We start from the raw sequence: 22,677 nt of genomic DNA on the forward strand, positions 1-22,677 counted from the left end.
CTTGAGGAAAATCCAGAATTTGGAATACTGAATGTGTACTATTTATTTAGGCCTATTTATAACTTTTTTTTCTTGAAAATGTGCTCGTGTCAGTTAAGATTTTCATGGCAATGGCCAATGTAGAAACACATAATCAGAGTTTCTTCCAGGCATCTCAACCGGCGCCCCATCCCCCCCCCCCCCCCCCCCCCCCCACTTTTACTAGTGTCCGCCCCCCAAAAATGTTGACCCCCCCCTGGAGAAAAAAGTCTGGAAGAAACACTGCGCTGATAATTAAAGTCAATGTGAACTCACTGTGAACCCTTGACCATGTAAGGATTTCTCTCCTGTCGACGATCACACGCTATTTAATTGGAACTGTAATGCTTATTTAGCCTATAATATTTTTTTACCTTTTCTAATTTAAAACACATTCATTAACAAAAAAAAGTAGATCTATATCAATCATCTAATGATTCTAATCTTAGTGTTTTCCTAACATTTTTGTGTGCTTTGGTTGTGTTTATAATAAAATACGCTCAACCGGAGGTGAACGTGATGCGGCGAATAAAATATGCTAAAATTGAGTTTTACCTAGATCTACTACTAGATCTAGAATCTAGCAACTAGCTGTTGACCCATTAAATTTTTGTAATTATTTCATATTTTTAGGAGGATTTATGTTTTGAAAGTTACAAAAATGTTTCAAAGTTTCATTAATGTAGCTGTTTTTAAACAATTGTAATAAAAATTTTCAGTAAAAAATATAGACTAGAGATGTTTTCATTATTTCATCAGATGCAACCAAGCTCATTTACTTTAGCAGCCATCTTAAGTTGTTTTTTTTTTTGTTGTAAAATTAGAGTTAGAGATCCAGGGGAAACCACTGTAACTTACAGATGACAGCTGTTTATATAGCAAATCTTGCTAGCAAACACTGCTGATAAGTTAATTTCGGGCCTTAATTGATATATTTAGCCATTGACTTTTGTTTATTATTCAGTTATCTATAATATTTGACGCAAATATATCAAAATATACTTCTATTAAAGCCTTAACAATGAGGCAAACGTTTTTCTCACATTACTAGCCTCTGCCGATTTTTATGTACCTAAAGCAATAGATTACCTTATGATCTAATATCTAAATCTACTTTATCTAGATCTAGGCAACTACACTAATCTAGATCTAGAGTAGCTAGATAAGTGATAACAAGTGATAATTATTAAGGTTTAAAATTGGACATGATTAACATACAGAGATTTTTCTTTAAATTATTATTGGCCCCACTCTAAAATCTAGATCTACTTCTATTCTTAATAATAGACTAATCAATAGAGTCTCTGTATAGTTATAACCTGATCTGAATATTTTTAATGAACTTGGCACAGGCAATTTTCGAACAAATCAGGCGCTCCAGCAGGCAAATAGTTATTCCTTCAAACAAGCTGGAGAATATAAACAAACCAAAAAGGGTCATAAGTTCTAAACCTCTAGATCTCTATGACTTAAAAAAACGCAAATAAAAAGCATTTCAACAAAACATTCCTCTCGGCCCAAGTAGTGGATGGTGTTGTTTGTTGTTTTTTTTTTAGTTTTTTTTTTCAATTTGGAAATTCTGAGAGGGTATATAAGAAAACTGAATGCTTCTACAGTGTGACAACAGCTAACAAAGTCAAGTTTATATTGTCTGCCATTTATTTTAATAGAAAAATCTTAAGCAGATGACACATTTTAAAATTATTGTTGCTTCCGGTCGCAACATTCATAAAAAGTGAACATAATGTTATAAAGTTAGGAAAAGCTTAAGCTACACAATAGCTAACAAAATGATCATAAAAAGTTGTTAGGCTACTGAGTTATTTTGATATACATTTTTTTTTTAAAATTAAGTAAGCAAATGTTTTTAAAAAAACAAAAAAAATGGTTGAAACTTCTTCGTGATTAACACTGTTTTAACAATCAAGTTTTAGGGCTTGAACTAGGGTTAGTTTTAATGCTACCAGCCAATTACATTGTTTATTAGTTTAATAGTATGTTTGATCATAACTTATGTAATCTCTCTATACCTATGTATTTTTTGCAACTTTGGGATGCCATGCATGATCAGTTTATTTCTTGTACCTATTTTTCAGCTTCTTGATGCCTTCTTTGGATTCTTAGCTCGAAAGACAGATTTTTATTCTGGAGCTGGAAAGGAACAAGCACAAAAAGTATGTCTTAATTTATAAAATACATTCTTTGAATGTATGACCATTACAGATTTAAAGTTTATTAAAAGTTTATTCTTTCTAATAGATAATTCTTTGAATGGAAAAGACCATTATATATTAAAAGTTTATTCTTTCTAATAGATGGTCAGGGAAAAGTTTGAACAATACAGAAAAGTAGTTGCTGAAAGAATGGAAAAAGAAAAAACAGAGAAAGAATTAGAAGAGAAGAGGAGGCAAGAAAGAATAGCCAAAAAAAAAGCAGAAGAAGAAAAGGAAAGACTAAAGGCTGAAGAAGAGCCAAAAATCAAAGAACTGACTGATGAAGAGGCAGAAAGATTAGAGAAAGAGTTAAAAAATGTAATATTTTTTTAAAAATCCATTTTAATTTTTTGACAGTTACTTTTGAGTGCTTTCTAAACATATAGTGCATTATCATATCACTCACTTAAGAAGTTTAAAGAAAATACCAGCTACAACACCTTATTTTTGAAACTCTTGCTTGTTTAAAAAAAAAATTCAAATGCTTTCAGAATGGTACCAACACTGCTGTAGACAGTAATGAACCAAATGATAACAAAGATGAAAATAAAGAAGATTCAAAGGTATATCATTTTTTAAAATGCTGCATTTAGCACTTAAATAGGCTGATTGTACAAATCACAGCTAAAACTGCTTTACTGCATGTACAGCCAAGCAGACAAAAAGACATTTTTCAACGACAGCACTTAAAAAAAAAATATTTGAAAATATCCACATATGTTAGAAATAAAATTAATAGCATTGTACAGGAAAATTGTCAAAGTTTATTATTATTATTATGTATGAGGTTAAATAGCTTAATAATTTTTAAAAATTACACTAATCCCAGAAAAACTAAATAAAATGCAGCCTCAATATTATTTCAATTAGAAAATTATTTTAAATGCTTAAAAAATAATTAACTACTTACTTTTTCAATATCATGGTATTAGTTATGTTATAATTTAAGCCTGTCTCAACAGCATTGTTCATTTATTTAGTAGTATATATTTCACAAATTATATTACCCCTAATTCTGAAACACACATTCTAAATTTTTAAAATGTGCAGAAAATAACTGCTAATGACACAACAACAAATAAAAGATTTCCCGCTTCTATCAGAATCTTCAAAATCTCATTACCAGCAAGACTTCGGTATTATCATAAATAAATGTACTATACATAGTTCTGCAGGTCAAATGCGGACCACACAATGTGCCTGTACCACACATTAAAATTCCCTGCTATTGTGGCTGCACTTGACTGAAAATGGTTAATTAGAGGTACACCAAACCTGCCTAAGAAATGTTTATTCTGTTTGTTTTCTGTTTTAAAGCCAGCCAGTGATGATGAAGAAGATGAAAAAGATAAGGGAAAACTTAAACCAAATATTGGAAATGGTGCTGACATGCCCAATTACTCATGGACTCAAACATTACAGGAAGTGGAGGTAATTTTTTTTAAGAAGTTTATTTTAAAGCATAACAACAAGGAAGGGGTTTGGTAATTACCTGGATGACTTTATCTTACTCCTGTGCTGCTGCATTTGTTTCAGTGCATTATTACTATTGCACATTTTTTATGTTTAGATCTGTTTAAGGAGTTTTAGAAAATTGCAGTTCATTTGCTGCTTCTGGGCAAAACAGTAAAAAAAAAAATTTAATTCTCTATTTTGTACAGATTAAGGTTCCATTTAAAGTCAGTTTTCCACTTAAAGGAAAAGATCTTGTTGTTAACATCGAAAAAAGGGTAAGCTGAGTTTATAATGAATTATTTCTTAAGTTGAGTAGGAAATTTTTACTCTGTCAGGTTTTTTATATTAAACTGGTCTGTTAAACATATTTTCAGAAACTATGTATTGGCCTAAAAGGACATCCACCAGTTTTAGATGGTATGATGTACAATGATGTGAAAATAGAGGAGTCTACTTGGTGTATTATTGATAAAAAAACACTTCTTATAAATATAGAAAAGGTTATTTAAATATCTTTCTAGTTTCTAGCTGTTAGTCTTTAAATAGGCAGTTTATAATTAGTAATTTAATAAAAAATTTATCATGTCAGACTTTTGGTTTAGTACACTTTCCCCAAGGAATGCTTTTACTGTTTTAAAATATTGTCTAATAAAATTCACTGTTTTGATACAAAACTGCAGGTAAATCAAATGGAATGGTGGAGTAGAATTATTACTACTGAACCAGAAATTAACACACGCAAAGTACAGCCAGAAAATTCTAAGGTAAACACTTTAGATTATCATAATATGTATACATATTAAATTTTCAATGAAGCTTGTTTTCGTATGACATGATATTTAAACTAGCCCAAAAGTTTCTAGTTCAGATCCCACACTTAAATCAGTAGGACATACCTGAATCTACCAATTTCTGACACTGAAATGGACAAAATCTACTACATTTACCCTGGATGCAGAAAAAAATCATAATGATAAACATCCACGCTTCCTGTCCATTATGCTGGACATTAAAGCATAAGATTTGTAAAAACTGTGCCTTACATAATAAATTTGTTCTTGCCTTGTTCAGAACATTCTGTCATAAAGAAAATTTATTTTGTACTAAACTACCTTTCCGTGTTAACAAAACAAAGTAAAGTTGAATGAAAATCACTCAGGTAATAATTTTTATGAGATTATGGCCAATTAAGCCTTGTCTCTATAGTCTGCCTCAAAGTTGAACATATCAAAATCTTGCAGACAAAGCATGTTGTGAATGACAGTCTAATTTTATTGAAAAAACAATAGTACCAAAATTTTAAACAGATTCATCATTTGTTAAGTCCATTCAAATAAACTTTTTCAGCTTTCTGACCTGGATGGTGAGACACGATCAATGGTAGAAAAAATGATGTATGACCAACGACAGAAAGAAATGGGACTACCAACATCAGATGAACAAAAGAAACAGGATGTTTTGAAAAAGTAATAGTCTTTTTCCTTTCTAAACAAGTGAACTCTTTCATAGGTTGTTTTAGGGGTCGCGTTTTACGGGTCGGTAAAGCTCAAGTTCAGAACCTTGGGCAGATAAGGCTCAATAGCTGGGGACAGCAACCCATCTATGAGAGAAAACTCCAAAATCAAATAAATGCTGGCTTGAATTCTGTTCTTGGGTGGACAAAGGCTATGGAAGCAAATCCAAAAAGAAAAGCTGGCTAGTATCGGAGTCAATAACGGCCTATATGCCCAACAAGTTGACGTGTAATATTTGCGTTGGAGGAAATCCCTTACGACAATTAAGAACAAAGAAGATTGATTGTTTTGGTCAACAAATAGTAGTAATAGATAATCCCACTAGGTCAACTGCAGATAAGAGCCTTCTAGTTTGCATGTATCATTTGTGTCTCCATGGTTTTCCTGACCTGCCTCTTTATCTTGTCTTGGGGATTCCATGTAGTGCCTGTCTTACTATGTTGGTTATCAGGTGCCTTAAATTTAAGGCTGATCCATCTCCATTTTGTTAGGTGGATTTTTTTATCAACATATCAATGGTTTGTTTGCTGCCCTATTGGTAGTTGTACAAGTGCTGTTAAACAGCAATTTTGTTTAAACCTTTAATTAATTAGCAGTCATTCAAATGCTTTAAAAATGTATTAAGTACTATTAATGTCTTGAAGCAGTGAACCAATTGCTATTAGATCTAATATTAAATTTAGTAGATCAAGTTCTACTTCTTTATTATATGTTGTCTAGTTACCCAGCCCCTCTATTGTGGCCATGTAATAAAGCTAAATTTTATCAATGATTAAACCATGATTTATTTGTTTTTCCAGATTCATGGAGCAACATCCAGAAATGGACTTTTCAAAGTGCAAGTTTTCATAAAATGTAATTTTTTTTTTACTGTGCTCATGCTCATCATGTATTAACTTTTCAAAACCATTGATTTAATTTAGTATTAGCAACTTCAGAAAATATTTGATTGTATATTTGGTTTATCTTAAAAATGTTTTCATTATTCCCAGTTTCTTGAATGCAACTGATTGAAAAAAGGTTAATGAAGAAACTAAACACATTCATAACTTGTCATGAGGTCTTGTTTATTCTTTTACAAAAAGCACATATATGTGATATTTTAATTCATTTCAGTTCAAACTCACAAAACTTTGACGTAAAAATAAACATAAAATATACTAAAAGTTTGCATTTTGTTTGTTCTTAATGAAAGTTTAAACATATGACTAGTAATATTTGCTTTAAAACCACATCAGTACCTTGCAATTACTAATGGACAGGTCTGCCCCTTCTTGATCTATATTTGGCTCTAGTGTCTAAGGCATTACCCAACCATATGTGCCTTATGTCAGCTAGTACTTAATCTTGTTATCACTCCTTTTTTGTTATAATCTAGTCATATGATTATATAAAATATGGAAACTTTGCATGGATGAATGTGTGGAAAGCTAGAACTAGTAGAATGAATTGGCTGTTTTGGAATTTAATCAAAATTGAGTTACATGCCACAAACAATCAGACATTGTGAGCTAAATATAGTCTAAAACAAGAAAATAAATCCAGCACTCATCATATTATATCAATTCTTTTAACTTTTTCTAATCTAATCTTAGGAATTTCATAATTTTTTTTTACTGTTAAAAGATTTATTTCAAAATACGGTCTACATTTTAAGACAAACATTTGTTAAACATACTGGCTAAAATTGACTTTTTAGGATACCTAATTTTTTCAACAAGTGGATTTATAGGTTTTGCAAAATAACTCCTCAAATAGTGCTAATCATCCCATTCTCTTTCCACTCCCGATTCTTTCTTCTCATAACAACAAAAAAAAAACAACCCCTAACAACCAACCACATAGATAAGTACGCCTTACATCCCCCATCTTAAATTCCTTGTTCAGGTTGGCTAATCTTCTGACCTAATATTATATTATCTGTAACTTAGGCTAGCTTTATTACAAGAAGCATATACAAAAAGATTCCAGAAATACATAATAAATGACGTCACTCTATTTTACACCACACCCACACAACATCGTCATAGTTGCAGAAGTAAAATCAGCCAACATGCTTTCTAAAGTAATTTGTATTCTCACGTAATTGCTTTTCAACGACGTCGTTCTCAAAATATAATGCTTCCGATATCTTAACCTCTACAAAGACTACATATCACAATTAATCATTCCACCCCCCCCCCCCCCTCCTCTCGCCCAAAGTGTGGGATCTGGTGAGGACAAATTATTTTCAAGTATTGCTCCATCATAGGCCAACATTGTTGAAAGTTCAGTTCATAAATGCTCGAAATTTTCTTTAATGTTTTGATTAGATTCCTTTCTCGCTTTCCTAGAGACAAACTGTATAGTCTATAGGCTATCAGTGGCGTCGCTAGGTCGGGTGTCACCGCGGCACCTTATGGTGTCACCCGTCACCCCACCCCGGTCGTTGACTGACTTATTAGATATTGAAGATATTCAACTAAACTTTTATTTCCTCCGTAAATTTAGCAGTTGGTGTCACCCCACCCCCTCCCCTCTATGGTGATAGCTTTAAAGTGTACACAATTAATAGTAACGATTATCCATAGTCGGTTATTGATAGGGTGTAGCATTGTGTTTTCTCTCTATATAGTTAGCATGTACAGCGGCGTCGCTAGGTCGGATGTCACCCTGTGCAGCACTTCGTAGTGTCATCCCCCACCCCCCCCCCAAGTGTATATATATATATATATATATATATATATATATATATATATATATATATATATATATATATACATATATATACATATATATGTGTGTGTGTGTGCCTACATAAGCCTATAATTTAAATATATGCCACGTACATGTATGTGTATAAGCTTTAATTAATCACTGCAGACTTAATAGTGACGACGTTTATCTTTAGTCTTTTAGTTTTAATAATACAGTTGGATGTAGCATTGTTCTCTCTGTAGTTAGCGCGTTTACGTCATGGTGTCACCAGTGGCGTAGCGAGGTCGGGTGTCACCCGGTGCGGCACTTAATGGTGTCACCCCCCCCCCCCCCCCCGCAGAGGCATAGAGACCCTTCCCAGGGACAAACTTTCAAATTTTCGATTTGCACCCCCCCTCAAACTTTCGATTTGCACCCCCCCCCCCCTCAAGTTTTCGATTTGCACCCCCCCCCCCCCTCAAACTTTCGATTTGCACTCCCCCTCGAGTTTTTCTCTATATATTTTGCTATTTTTTGCCTTGGTGTCACCCCCCTAAATGGTGTCACCCGGTGCGGTCCGCACCCCCGCCCCCCCCCCCTCGCTACGCCCCTGGGTGTCACCCATACCTCCTTGTAATAATAGTCGATTCGTACTTAAAAGACTATTTAAATTTAATTGATCATTAAAGGAACTGTCAACTCAAAGAAAGTTTTTATTTTTCTTCTGCACATTTTGCAATTCTTTGCCTTAGTGTCACCCCCCTAAACGGCGTCACCCGGTGCGGTACGCACCCACCTGCTACGCCTCTGAGCATGTATATGTCATGATGTCATAGCCCCCCCCCCCCCTCCCAACTTGTCGGGATCGTCAATTTGTACTTAAAATACTTTTTTTTTTAAACTCTAATAATTAATTTGGGGTCATCCATAAATGACGTCTCGATTTTTTTTGACGAATATTACCTTCCCCCCCCCCTCCGTCACACGTCGTCACAAAAAGCCAGAACCCCCTAAAATGACGTCAAACCTCAGCCTACAAACTCTCTCCCCCCCCCCCTCAAAATTGCTGTTGAATTTTTCTAAAAACATCGATACTTGTCCGAACTCCGTCAACATAGAGTATTTTGATCAATTATGTTATAATTTATTAAAACCGTTTTCTAAAACGCGAAATAACGGCTAAAACTCTTTTTCTAACATTGCTTTTATTATAATGCAAAAGTGTGACGTCACACCATCTTACCCCCCCCCCCCCCTTCCTCCTCATCACACACCGTCACAAAATTACTGACCCCCTCCCCCTACGAGTGTTACGTCATTAATGGACGACCCCTTTTGAATTGAACTAGCAAAAATCATTTTCATCTATAAATTTTTTTTTTGTCATGGTTTCCCCCATCCCCCCCCCCCCTCAAGATATCACCCGTTGCGGTCCGCACCCCCGCCTCCCGTCCGACGCCTTTGTATACATATATGTATATATATATATATATATATATATATATATATATATATATATATATATATATATATATATATATATATATATATATATATATATATATATATATATATATATATATATGCATTTATAATATATAGGCCTTTATAATAAATTGCCTGCGTGTTGCAACAGACTTGGAAAACAAGTGATACGAAAATAGGTATTAGTCATACAGAGTTCTAAAAATACCGACATTCTCATTGGTTGTAGAAGCATACGAACAATTAAACACCAGGCTATTTAAAGCTGTTTGTGATAGATCTATGGTAAATTAAGGCTAAAATGAATTTAAGCACGGAAACCAAGATACGATACTACCATAAGATAATCCTTAGTACACACATAGTATCAGTAATATAATAATATCTATTCTATAGATACTAAAAGCCTGGTCCATTTCATGATCATTCTTTATAGTGTGAAAATGATTTAAGTACAATTCATTGACTTGGGATTGAAGTGCCACAAGTAACAAGGAAACGCTACGATGGTTCGCCTTAAGAAAAGAACAAATTCGAAAGCAGATAGATCTATATCGTCTTCAAACAAATCTAACACCCCTCAAGACGGGCCTCTTTACGACTGGTGGGGCCACAATCTGCAGTCATACACTGAAAAGGTATAACTCTCAATATGTTATCCTCTATGTCGGCGAGCATTTTGTTGTGCGTGTGCATGAATCCTACAGAGTCGCAAGTATTGTTAACGATAAAACATGTTGTGGGTTACTAAAAACCGATTTTATCCCTACACGTGAAATGAGGAAGGTGCACTTGACAGTTGGGGGTCTACGAATTCTTCGAGTCCCCAATGCAGGCGGAAGCTCTGTTGTTTCAGAAGTTATGTCGTTTGAATTGCTTTCGCGGTGTTTTTCAGCAAAACTGAAGAAGGTAAGGTTTATTTTTAAGTTACACACCAAACAACAACCCCCGGTCTTTTAACTGTTTCGGGTTTAAAACAATAATATTAATAAGCAGGCTTAAATAAGAGTGGGCAGTTCCAACGCTGTTGTCGTTCCTGACTTGATGGAGGGGAGATAACTACCTAACGAGATGTTGACAAGATCTATATTGAAAAATAAAATAGGAAGCCTGCAATGAATTAATCTTACGTATCAAATAGTGTTTAGCTTGTTCAGTTTTAAAATAGGGCCTACATTTATATTTAAATAAAACAGATCACTTACTAATACTGTGCTGTAAGTAACCTTTCAATAATGGTCTTTGATGATTACTTCCACTAATTTAACTTGTAAGGCTTCCCCTTACGTCAATTAATTGGATTAATTCCATTCATGTGAAATTTGCGCTTACTTGCCATATCTTAGTGAAAGTTAATAGATGATATGTTACATACAATTTGTATCAGACTTAAAAAGACAAATCACCCTAATACTATACTTTGCAGACAGAAATGGAGGTGTCCTACTTTCCACACGGTGGCTCTATCACAGACTATGTCTGTGAGATATTTCAGGAAACTGTAGGTGTGTCAGTTACCCGAGCAATGAAATACAGAGGGACATACACATATGATGATGCATACCATCTACTAAATAAAAAACTTAGAGGTAAGACTTATTGCCTTACTTAAAATGTTAATGGTCGGCCAAAGTTATTAGTCCTAGATTTACACAATCATTAATGTCTTATCTTCATCATAGATGTTCCTTTGTTTTAATGGAACAATTTATTTATTATACGAAAAAAAAAAAGTAAAGTTTCCCTTTCAAACCTGACGGTCTATGGGGCAAGTGAAGTAGAGTTCACTTGTTTCTGTGACCTCTGCATATAAAGAGATAGTGTAGTCAGCACTGTGCCCAGCCGCCTTTACTTTCTCTAGCGTGAGTTAGGTACCCATCAGAGTTGGGTGGACTCAGGGACGGTCTACTGACTTTAACCCGGATTCGAACTCGAGACTTACGGGTTAGCAGTCCAGCTCTCTACCGCTAGACCACTCCGTCCCATTGTAAGAAATAGCACATAAAAAAAGAAGAGCATCCCCCTGTAACCATTCATTGATAAAGTAAATATAATAGCTCTCTCATTAAATTATTCCAATAACAGGAACAAAAAGTTACGTGTGTTGCAATACTTTTAACAGTATTATTAATTTAACTTCTAACAGGCATTATTCAATCCAGTAAGAATTCTCAAGAGCATTGGAGCAAACAAATTTTGCACATATGGTCCACATCTGAATATATCACAGAAATCTTGATGCAAACCTACACAATGATTGATCCAGAAATTAAGAGTAACACTGTGGTCATTATTACAACTGCAAAATCAGCAGACTGTATCTTCAACTAGTTTTAACTGTTTTGAATATGATTAACAGGGACATTACCAGTAGTTTGCGGATAAAGACAATTTAAAATCACTTTATTCAGACAACTATCAATCACAGCTGGCAGCAAAGATGAACAAAATTTAAATATGTAAATAAGTTGCATGCAAGCATTGTGTAAGTTGTAAAAACAATGTGAATTTATTGTACAAAAATATTTATAATTATGTAATTGTGTACAGTTTCATATTACATTAAATAAATGTTAAGATTTTATGTTCTTCTTAATGAGAGGTAAGTTAAGTAAGATGGGTTCTGACTTGGGAGAAGATAGGTTACATGGAAGGATGGAGAGGGTTAGGAATTAAACATTACATGAACAATTTTATTTCTTTAAAATATTTTAAAGTTTCTTAGTTTAAAAATAGTTGTACTGAGACTTTTATTTAAATGCTATTAATAAATATGTAAACTACAGTATTTAATGTTCATTACTGTAAATTGTGTATAAATGTGTATAAATTTAGGATTGCTCAAATTATGAAATTTAAACTTTATAAACTTGATTACATTAATTTTATTTTTTTAGTCTATTACTGATATGTACATTTAATACTAGTAGTGTTGATTTTTACAAATATAACAGATTGAACCTAAGTGAACTTCATTTTACATAAAAAGGTTATGGACTAATTAATAGTATGCTTGGTATTTTTATACTGTTTCATCTATATAAATATAAGAGAAAGAAAAGCTAAGCTTATAAGTTGTAAACAAGGTGACATTAGCTATAACATTATAAATTATCTGATATATAAGTTGTACATAAAAAAAACAACAACAAATATTCTTTTTAATAGCAAAAACAAGAAAATCTCAAACAAAATCTCCAAATTTTTTAAAATATAATTTTTAATTTCAAAATATGATAGATGATAATGCATACAACCTACCAAGTTAGTCTAGTAACATGATCTGTTTTTCGTTGAGTAGCTTTAACAAATCCAAGAAATTGAAGCTCTGCAACAGCTCTGATAAATCTAGCTCTATGCTCCAAAGATGGGGTTTTGCTAGCCTTTGTTGGTTTTTTCATGTCAGTTCCTTTTGAGCTTATAACAACAACAAAAGCCTGAAGCCAGTCATAAAGGTTTACCAGTGTCCCACACTCTAAGTGGAGTTTATAAACAATGCAAACATCCGGCATAGAAGGAAGAATTGATTCAGCATCACACTGACAGCATGAACAAGACAAATATTTACCAGGTTGTGACAAAGCATGCTGGATAGAACAGCGTGGTGCTGCTTTAATGTGATCTCTTATTGCACTCACATCGTTAAAGTAAAAAATCTCATGAAGTGGGTGTGTCATTGGACACTGAAGTAGATTCCTAAAGTGGTTGTCAAGTGAATTCAGTATTTCATCACGTAAACATTCATATGGTGATTTCTTTCTAGAGGAGGATATAAGTTGCAGCTTTTCTTTCAGTTCATGCAACTTGGCTCTTTGAGGGAGAATTCTTACTTCACTCTGTATATTCTCTGTAATTTAATAGCATAGTGACAATTAACTTGATGCTGGTATATTGTTAATGAAAATTCAAGGGCATGTCTATAAAACTTTTGTTTACATTGTAATAGTACAGTTGTTCATGTAAAATTAATTTTTGAAAAAAGGGCAAAACTAAGTCAGATTAGCACAAAAAAAATAGACAATTAGAGAACCTAAGCTTATTATACAGAACATGAAATTTTAAATAAGCTTTTAAAAAGATCTATATAAATAAGACCTGGCACAAGTTTTAAGAATTTTTATTTTCATAGTTTAAGTGTATTTTAAAGCTTGTTATTACAATGTCTTTTATTTTGTTTTATTTTCTAATTAAAAATTAGTTAATATCTAAATTTTTAAAAATCTATTTAAAAATTATTAGCTTAGTACCATATTAAGTCTTTTAATTCTGTTTGCCCGGGAAGTGTTTTGCATTTGTTGTACAGGTGTTTTGATATTAAATTTAGCATGCACATCAAGATAGACAAAATATACCTTCATAGTTACATTTTTTTAAAAATTCTATTTTTTAAAAATAAAATTTATCTAGAGACATTTAAACAAACATGAGAAAACATACCATGTTCAGAATCCTCCATTTCTTCATCTAAATGTTTAAGCCTGTATCTGAATTTCTCTACATCATTGTATAAATTTCTGACTTCTGAAATTTTTACTTCACTTATAGTATTGAGACAAAGACCAAGAACATCATGTAAATCATCGCAGCACATGATGCGGAGAAAGTTGAATGTTTGTTTATATCCTTCAGATTCACAAACACTTTCACTGAGACAAGTGGAATACAGTTCTCTGATCTGTTTGCCAAGTGGATGTTTTGGCAAATTAAGTCCTAGGCAATGAAGAAAACGCATGGATGGAAACTTTCTCGTATGAAGATCATGCATAGCTTGTAATTGTTCAGAAATCTTTATCTTTGTTACATTATCATCTGTTATTAATTTTATTTGCTCATGACCTGGGGTACCTTCAACATACCTGAAAAAAAATTGTAAAAAAAAATCTTATGTTAAACTTTTTATAAATTTTTTTTTTTTTTTTCAATTGAACTTGAACATGTATTGTAAGCTGGTATCTAGTTAAACTAATCATAATTAGCATGAAAAAGTGTTTAAAAATTATTTGCGTTTGAATTAAATTTAAAAAAAAAAAGCCTTACTTCATAAATGCAGAATGTCTACGCAGATCTTCAAGCTGAGAATGTGTTAGTCGTGATACCGTATTAGCTATGTCAGTTTCATAGCAGCATAACAAACTCAATGGATTAGAAAGAAAATGTTCTGTCATGCTGTACTTGAAGCCAGCAATGAAGTTGGTAATTGAAAAATCATGGTAAAGGAAAATGTCAAGTAAAAAATGAAATACTTTTGGTCCAAGTTTAAATGGCAAATCTGAAGTCATGATAATTTTGTCCATCAGTTGTGTAAGGTAACGTGATGCAGGAGGTGCATGAAATTTTTCCATGCATAGTAATGATGACACTGATGTAGGTAGAAGTTGATGTATTGCAGTGACAGCAGTTGCTATTCCTAGAACTAAAACAATTGGCAAAGATGATAAATAGCTACTACACAGCAGTATGAAATCCTGTAGAACATTAGAGCTGATGTTTTCAGAATCTTCAAGCATTAAAATCACCAACGGCTTCTTTTTGCTCGATTCATTTTCCACTACTTTGGTTTTCACTTCACTGTTGCCACATTTCTTTTTACATGGACTGGTAGTCTTTTCTCTTATCTGTGCCAATGTACTGACAGCTGAATCTGAATAAGTCTTACCATACCATTTAACAAGAGTAGACATGTTAACAGCTTTTTTATGTCGAATATTTTTCTTTAGCTTGACAGGAGTGTTCTCCAGGATTGATTCATTTTCTAATCCAGCAGCCTCAGCACACAACTCATCATCGTCTAAGCTTACTGTTATGTCTGTCAGCTGTTGCACTACGCTAGCCACAAGCATTGAAACTCGAGAACAGTCTTTGGACATAATCCGAGCTACCAAGGGTGTGACCCTTGCTTTGAACATTGAGTTTAAATTAGAAAACATGACGCCATGGTCAGGGGTATTGACACCTGTGATGAGAACAGCAGTTGGGATTTCCCCAATGAATCTGCCATTTAATGTGTATCTATCTTTGTGACATGTTGAAGTAAATGTAATCAAATCCTCAAAAATTTGTGAATTTAAATCTGCTCTAAGAATGTCAATATGAACTTGGAGATCATCCCACAAATTGTCATAGAGTTTCATGCGATTTTTCACATATTTATCATCCTCCAGATGCAAATAATCAATATACTTTGCTTTTCTTGATTTTCCCTTATAAGCAAAACAACCCTGTAAAGATAGTTATTATAGTTAATTTATACATAAAAACTTGGGAGAGGGGGTGATTATATTAATAGTAAACACTTAAGTATGTGTAACCCTAACCCTTACTTAAATATTATTCATTATCTTATCTTATCACAACATACTCAAAATCATACATTTAATATTTTTCACAAAATTACCCATATATATATATATATATATATATATATATATATATATATATATATATATATATATATATATATATATATATATATATATATATATATATATATATATATATATATATATATATATATATATATATATATATATATATATATATATATATATATATATATATATATATATATATATATATATATATATATATATATATATATATATATATATATATATATATATATATATATATATATATATATATATATATATATATATATATATAAATATAAATATATATATATATATATATATATATATATATATATATATATATATATATATATATATATATATATATGTATGTATATAAATATATAAAAAATGAAAGTATGTTTGTCATTTCTGCATTATTACACTATTCATTTGATCACAATGAAACTTTGTGCAGTTCAGTATACTCTTGGGAAAATTTCTGCCATAAAAAAATTGTAAAATAATAGAAGGGCGGTGCCTGGCAGTAATGTGAACAAAGTTCCACAGTGGTTATCTTAGCATATGCAATCGGGTGATTAGGCATCCTGCAGGGGGAGGGGGCTAGCCGTAGGACTTGATTTAAGTCAAATTGCACCAGGGGTCTTCTACAGCACCTCAGCATAGTTCACCAGAATCACCCTGAGCTCCAACACAAGCATTATGGCGCATGAATTGAGGATTAAATTAAATCCCAGCAGTAGTTTGGTGAAAGGGGGTATTACTTGAATTAGTGGTCAAACTGCACTAGGGACGTCCTCTAGCACCTGGTGGTAGGTAGTGTGACCTGGGGCTTCTGCATGAGCACTATGGTGCCTTCATTCATTTTAAATAGTCCCCTACATTAGAGATAAGTAGGCTAGTACAACTGATGGACAGAAATGATGACAGAGTTTCAAAATACTTTACCTAAATTAAAACCAAAGACTAACCGAAGACAAAATGGTGATGGATTAGCCATAATCAACATAGCAAGATTCCTAGTGTCATGGCAGAAATAACCTCTAACCATGACAATGGATGCACCTGGATTTTATCCATAAGGGTACACAATAGATAAATGAAAATACTGCAAGTTTTGCTGAATTTTCATTAACCTATATATATATATATATATATATATATATATATATATATATATATATATATATAAAGCAATTTATGTGTGTATCTGTCTTTTGTGCATTACAACACCTTTCATTCTATCGCCATGAAACATTAGGAAGTTTTTGAGAATACTCCGATTTTTTTTTAATTCGCAGGGGTTCAGCCCAGGCAAGCCGCAATACCATTCTTCTCTATAAACAGTATATAAAAATTAAGTCGATTGCGGTTTGACAATGTTCATCTGGTCGCCCATGAAACATTTGGGGTTGATGAGAACGCTCCAGGGGAGGTTTCTGCAAAAAATCTTTTTAATTTCGCAAGGGTGGAGCCACAAGAGGGTGCGTTTTTTTTAATATATGCGGTATATATATAAAAAAAATCACACGAATGCCATGAAACTTTGGGGAGTCGCTGAGAATACTCCCAAAAACGAATCTGCGAAAAAACAATAAAATTTCTTAAGGGGTGCGCCCTGGAGGGTGCGTTTTTTGTCAATACAAGGTTTGCGCTCAGAGTTCCAGAGCGGCTATCTTAGCACTTGGTATCTGTTAATCGGGCGTGCTGCACAGCGGGTAGAGGTACTACTATATTCAGCATTAAAACTTCAACATGCGCAGCTGCCATTGCCCCGGCTATAACGTGACCCAAAGCGCCCGGGCTCCCTGTGAGCACTATGCCGCCTACATTAGTTTTTTAAAAAAAGGGCGACACACTAAAGACACGATGGGCAATAATAGTTGTTGACTATATCAAGTCAGGTTTTTCCTCAAGTGCAACTACAGGATGTGATTTGACGGCCTGGGATTTCTGTGCACACAATGACTAGTACGTCCGTTCTAAACAGTGCGATAAAACAATGTATGTTATAGTCACTCACTAAATTGAATGAGGCGCATTTGCCAGTGCCCTGACAGGATGCAATTTGGCACCCTGGGCTATCCCATGAGCGCTATAGTGCCTAAGTTTGTTTTAAACAGTGAAATAGTTTATGCATAACATGGGGTTTTAGAGTCGTTCACTAAACATAATCACACTCAAGGCTTTCATACAGCACGTCCCAGTTTTAGAAAACAAAGTCATGTGTCTAAGAATATAGGATTGATAAAGCATTGATGTAACCCTCCTATTATATTTTGTCAGACTTTGTCTTTTTATGTATTACAACATCTTTCATAAGATCGATATGGAACTTTGCGGGAAAAAATTTCAATTTCGCATGGGCGCTGCCCTGGTAGGGTTCAATTTGGTGCCCTGTGTTATCCCGTGAACACTATGGCGCCTACATTAGCTTAAAACAGTGCGATAGACTATCGGTAAAATGGGGCGTTAAATTGAATCAGGCGCGTTTGCTGGCGCCATGGCAGGATACAATTTGCCGTCCATGCTATCTCGTGAGCAGGATGGCACCAACGTTAGTTTTAAACAGTGTGACAGACTATGGATACAATTGGGCATTAAAGTAGCTTACTAAACGGAATCAGGTGCCATCGCTGATGCCCCAGTAGGCTGTGATTTGGCACCCTGGGCCATCTCTAGTCTTGAGTGCGATAGTACATAGTTCAATTTAAAGAGTGCAATAGAATATGGATAACACGTAGTATTATAGTCATTTATTGAATCCAATCAGTTTTAAGTTTTAAGGAGCCCACTATAAAACTGAAATGGTTGCATGCGACATTTGATGATTAAACCGAGCCGGGGGACGTTCTGACCGGGATTCAAAGGGACGATTTGAAATATTGTCCAATTGTATCTGGCCTAGTCATTAGTCAATACTGACTCATTACTGAGTACAGCTACTGTCTACATATAACAATAACATGCATGCAGTTGAGTACACTACACTCACAATGCTCTGAGCCGGATGAAGATTCTAATTCAGATGATTTAAAAATTAAAACTCAACTGAGCGTGTAGTAAGACGTTTACTACTAACTAAACTAGTAGTACTAGTAATAGTGTACTGTAACTACTAATACTATCTATAGATAGCATATTACTTAAATTACTAGAATTTAGTTTCAATTTAGATTAGTCTGATTAGAATTGCTGAATTAGGTATTAGTCAGATCTAGAATCTAGACCAAGTCAACAAATTCTCACATTGGGGGAATTTTTATACCAGCGTCGTATAATAGAATATTCTTTAAAAAAGGGGTGTTAGGTTACTGGTAGTTAACTAAATAAATTTTTCATCAACAACACAAGTGTTAGTCAACCACTAACACAAAGTGTCGAGACTCGAAAGTGAGTGTCACACTGTCACACGCCTAACTCAAACTTTCAAAGTTCATCAGTACTCGTGCTTACCTTAGAGACGGACACGGAAATGTTAGAAGACATTATTAAATTATTAGATTCTAGATCGACCTAGAATTTAGATACTAAGATGCTATTCCAACAATGATTTAAAGATTCTCTAGTTCTTTTACTAAACGTATGGTACTGTTCACGACTTCAGGAATCTGACATTTTAGTGATTCCGGCGACCAAGACAAAATTCATTTAATAGTTTCGTTAGACCAACTCACACAATTCTAGTTTTGTGGTTGTAAAGGCGCGTAGGAAAAATGTAAACTAGGCCTAGTTTATAAGTCTAAACTAGATCCAGTATTTCTTCCAGACTTTTTTTCTCCGGGGGGAGGAGGCACTTGAAATTTTCGGGGGCGGTAGACTTTCTTCGGGGGGCGCGGACACTGTTAAATGTACATATTTAGTTTGGGGGGGGGGGGGCGGTAAACTTTTTTCGGAAAGATGCCTGGAAGAAACTGTCTAGATCTAGTCTAGATCTGAAAAGATTCGAACTAGATATAGTATTATTACTTTCTTGTATATCAGAGTATAGAGGAAGTGTTGTTATCGTGCACAATTTTAATCACATGAAATTTTGACATTTTCACCGTTTCACACCACCAGTACTTATTTATATGCGGACTTATTTTAATCGGGCGAAATTTATAAATCCATATGTATTATGTACTGTAATATCATCAAAATATCGGCGTCTTACGCTTCATCGATTCGGAAAAAACCGAGCTGTGCAATTCTGTCTGTGTGGATGTGTGTCTGTGAACACTATAATTAAGAACCGTTACAGCTAAGTTGACTAAATTTCATACTCAAGTATTATATCAAATGTGTAGTTCTGTATCAATTTTTCAGCGATTTCCGGTAACCGGAAGTGAGTGGAACTTAATTTAGTTTTGTTTTTTTTCAAAAGTCTATATCTTGAGTACTGCTTCTGTTACATAGACAAAATTTCACATATGAGTAAAATAATCTAATTCTCTGTTTTATTTCAAATTATGGGTAATTTTCCGTTGACCGGAAGTAGTAATCTATGCTCTTTCCGATTTATCAAAAAACGCATATGATTTTTAAACTCGATCTTTTGTCGTTCGTACGTCATTACAGAATTGTAAAGCACTACCGCACTAACACTATTATACACTAAACATACATAATCATATTGTTTGCTGTTCATTTGGTGCGCAATTCATTTTCTACGAGATTCTATTCTATTCCAAAAAATATTAACTATTTAAAAATTGTTTAAAATAATGTATATCCCTAGTCCTCCCACCCCCCCCCCCCCCCTCATTTTCCCAGTGTTAAATTAGAATATTCGAGATAGTTTAGGGGACATCACTCCCGCTTTATTTTTAGTTATTAAATTTGGCTATTAATTATTATTAATTATGTCACATTATCATTATATCAAAGCCTCAAGTGGTTAGGGTTCAGACATTTGTGACATGTGTGACAAGAGGGAGTGGGTTCAAACGTGTGACATCACTCTTTAGAATGTTAAAAAGTCATTTTCATTATTGGATATTTTATTAGCCTAATAATTCCGCAGTTGAAATAAATAGGCCTACTAGTATAAATTTGGTCAATGTAACGTAGACTAATAATGACAGCGGTCATTAATATTTCAGAAATAAATCACTTAAAAAAAAACACGTTTTGTCTTGAGAGGCTGAAATTCGACGTCAATTTTATTTCGGTGCCGGGGGGGGGGGGGGTGACTTTCTGTGACTTCTGTGACTATGTGTGACGATTGAGGAGGGGAAGAGGAAAGGTACGAGTCGTCAAAAAAGCGTGCCATCATTTATTGACGATTCTCATAGCCAATATAATTAAGATAATACAATTAGTAGAACCTCTTGAGATCGATATATATTATTATGTAATATAAAATATGACACCTGTTTTTTGGAGTTAAATTGTTAGCTTGAAAATTTATTAGATTGTAGTTTTGGGGCAAGATTCTTTCTATCACCCAAACACCCCGGGTTGTATGAAGAATTTAAGAGTATGTTGATTAACCTCTGTAGTAGTAAGGTACAAACCCCTTGGCGACCGCCCAGATGTCTGGGCGCTCTCGCGAACCACGAGTTACATTACCGCAGCACCGTGGGTGCGACTCCTGGTTGGGTGCTCTTAAAAACGATTGTAGGTGCCAGAGTGCTCATAGGGGACGGGGCGCTCCGGGCTACTCGTTCGCCGGGGCGCCGGAGACATTCCCTGGTGTAATTTTTACCCTGACGACCTGTGCTGGACGACCAATCAACGGTCCCCATATGCTAAGATGGCCGCTGGAGAACTCGGGGCACGCAAATGTACACTAATGCCGAAGCCCCCCCCCCCCCTGTTCGATTTAATCATCGATTTTTATTAGTCTACCATATCTCTAGATTATTGCGCAACGATGTAACCTGGGGCGGGTGTAGGACAAAAGGCCGACATCCAAAAAGGCCGACAAAGCCAAAAGGCTAACAGCCCATAAGGCCGACAAACCATAAGGCCGACAAGCATACAAAATACTAATATCGCAAAATATGTGTTACTGCATAGCTGCTATCTTGACAACCATCGAAATAGCGCATGGAATAAGGTGGAACTTTCAAGAGAGAAGACTATGCTAATTGCTATCCTTATAGGTGAACCATCGGGTCCAAGCGACTGAAGATTACGGGAGTGTCTTAAACACAAAGGATCAACTACTGGCATTTAAAGCTCCTTCTATGTCAACGAGGTGAGACAATCATCAAAGAACCAAGTCAAAAGCCGTCGCATCATCGCCCACATGCAATAAGGGGGAATGTCAAAAGACAATGCTAGTTGCTATCCTTATAAGGTGAATAATGAAGTCCATGCGACTGGAGATGACTGGAGATGACGGGAGTGTACAAAGGCTAAATAAATAGGTGGTGTTACCACTATATCTCGCAAAGAAATAAAAGAAACTGAATGAAATAGAACGATCACGTGCATTGACTGGACTACATGTTAAATACTGACAAACTTTGAATTATATTTTAGTTTCGTCCATTGCGAATTGCACGAAAAGAAATTGTACACTATATTCGTTGGATTCATTAGTTCTGTTGTGATTGTGATACAAGTATGCCAACATTGGTAACTTATTTTTTGTTTTTTGCTAAAAGAAACACTACATTTGATATTTGTCATACTTGACCCTATTTTTTTTCTATTTTGTAATATACCTTTATCATTATGTAACTGGTTTTCAATAAAAATCAAACATGTCTGTAATTGTAGTTTGTTGTTTTATAAAACTTGTCGGCCTTTTAGATGTCGGCCTTATAGCAGTCGGCCTTTTGTCTTGTCGGCCTTTTGGATGTCGGCCTTTTGTCTAGTGGGCCTTTTGGATGTCGGTCTTTTAGCTGTGGGCCTTTAGTCTTGGAGGCCTTTTGTCTTGTCGGCCTTTTGCCCAAGTCGGCCTTTTGTCCGGATCCCGCCTCGGGCACACCGATTCTAATGAGTTCATGGGCG

The 22,677-nt window shown here is 34.3% G+C and overlaps 3 protein-coding genes across 4 annotated transcripts; 2 read left to right on the forward strand and 1 right to left on the reverse strand.

Moving 5' to 3' along the window:
- Positions 1-2,056: 2,056 nt before the first annotated feature.
- On the forward strand, positions 2,057-6,366 carry LOC131931507 (nuclear migration protein nudC). 2 transcript variants are annotated; one of them, XM_059288332.1, is made up of 10 exons: positions 2,057-2,192; positions 2,334-2,549; positions 2,723-2,794; positions 3,549-3,662; positions 3,893-3,961; positions 4,061-4,186; positions 4,367-4,450; positions 5,034-5,152; positions 6,001-6,055; positions 6,193-6,366. In XM_059288332.1, the coding sequence occupies exons 1-9, from the start codon at positions 2,073-2,075 to the stop codon at positions 6,050-6,052; spliced, it is 972 nt and encodes a 323-aa protein (XP_059144315.1). In that variant the 5' UTR covers positions 2,057-2,072; the 3' UTR covers positions 6,053-6,055; positions 6,193-6,366. The 2 variants fall into 2 exon arrangements, with proteins under 2 accessions (XP_059144315.1, XP_059144314.1); XM_059288331.1 differs by having other exon boundaries at positions 6,001-6,366.
- An 88-nt stretch (positions 6,367-6,454) lies between these two features.
- LOC131931508 (AAC-rich mRNA clone AAC4 protein-like) lies at positions 6,455-12,149 on the forward strand. Its single transcript, XM_059288333.1, has 4 exons — positions 6,455-6,462; positions 9,841-10,270; positions 10,788-10,950; positions 11,508-12,149. Exons 1-4 carry the CDS (start codon positions 6,455-6,457, stop codon positions 11,690-11,692), a joined length of 786 nt encoding a protein of 261 aa, XP_059144316.1. The 3' UTR covers positions 11,693-12,149.
- A 178-nt stretch (positions 12,150-12,327) lies between these two features.
- Positions 12,328-19,373, reverse strand: LOC131931505 (origin recognition complex subunit 3). Its single transcript, XM_059288326.1, has 4 exons — positions 19,189-19,373; positions 14,399-15,579; positions 13,799-14,217; positions 12,328-13,208 (listed from the first exon to the last, which is right to left on the reverse strand). The coding sequence occupies exons 1-4, from the start codon at positions 19,219-19,221 to the stop codon at positions 12,619-12,621; spliced, it is 2,223 nt and encodes a 740-aa protein (XP_059144309.1). The 5' UTR covers positions 19,222-19,373; the 3' UTR covers positions 12,328-12,618.
- Positions 19,374-22,677: the final 3,304 nt, after the last annotated feature.

Source organism: Physella acuta, unplaced genomic scaffold (genome assembly GCF_028476545.2).
Source record: "Physella acuta isolate Inbredline_101_S28 unplaced genomic scaffold, ASM2847654v3 ptg001982l, whole genome shotgun sequence".
NCBI lineage: Eukaryota > Metazoa > Mollusca > Gastropoda > Physidae > Physella > Physella acuta.

Coding starts and splice junctions, on each gene's coding strand:
- LOC131931507 (XM_059288331.1), top strand. CDS start 2,073: ATGCCATGCATGATCAGTTTATTTCTTGTACCTATTTTTCAGCTTCTT. Junction 2,795..3,548: donor AAAATAAAGAAGATTCAAAG/GTATATCATTTT, acceptor TCTGTTTTAAAG/CCAGCCAGTGATGATGAAGA. Junction 4,187..4,366: donor TTCTTATAAATATAGAAAAG/GTTATTTAAATA, acceptor ACAAAACTGCAG/GTAAATCAAATGGAATGGTG.
- LOC131931508 (XM_059288333.1), top strand. Junction 10,271..10,787: donor TTTCAGCAAAACTGAAGAAG/GTAAGGTTTATT, acceptor TATACTTTGCAG/ACAGAAATGGAGGTGTCCTA. Junction 10,951..11,507: donor ACTAAATAAAAAACTTAGAG/GTAAGACTTATT, acceptor AACTTCTAACAG/GCATTATTCAATCCAGTAAG.
- LOC131931505 (XM_059288326.1), bottom strand. CDS start 19,221: ATGTCTTCTAACATTTCCGTGTCCGTCTCTAAG. Junction 14,218..14,398: donor AGACATTCTGCATTTATGAA/GTAAGGCTTTTT, acceptor ATTTTTTTTCAG/GTATGTTGAAGGTACCCCAG. Junction 13,209..13,798: donor AATGGAGGATTCTGAACATG/GTATGTTTTCTC, acceptor ATTAAATTACAG/AGAATATACAGAGTGAAGTA.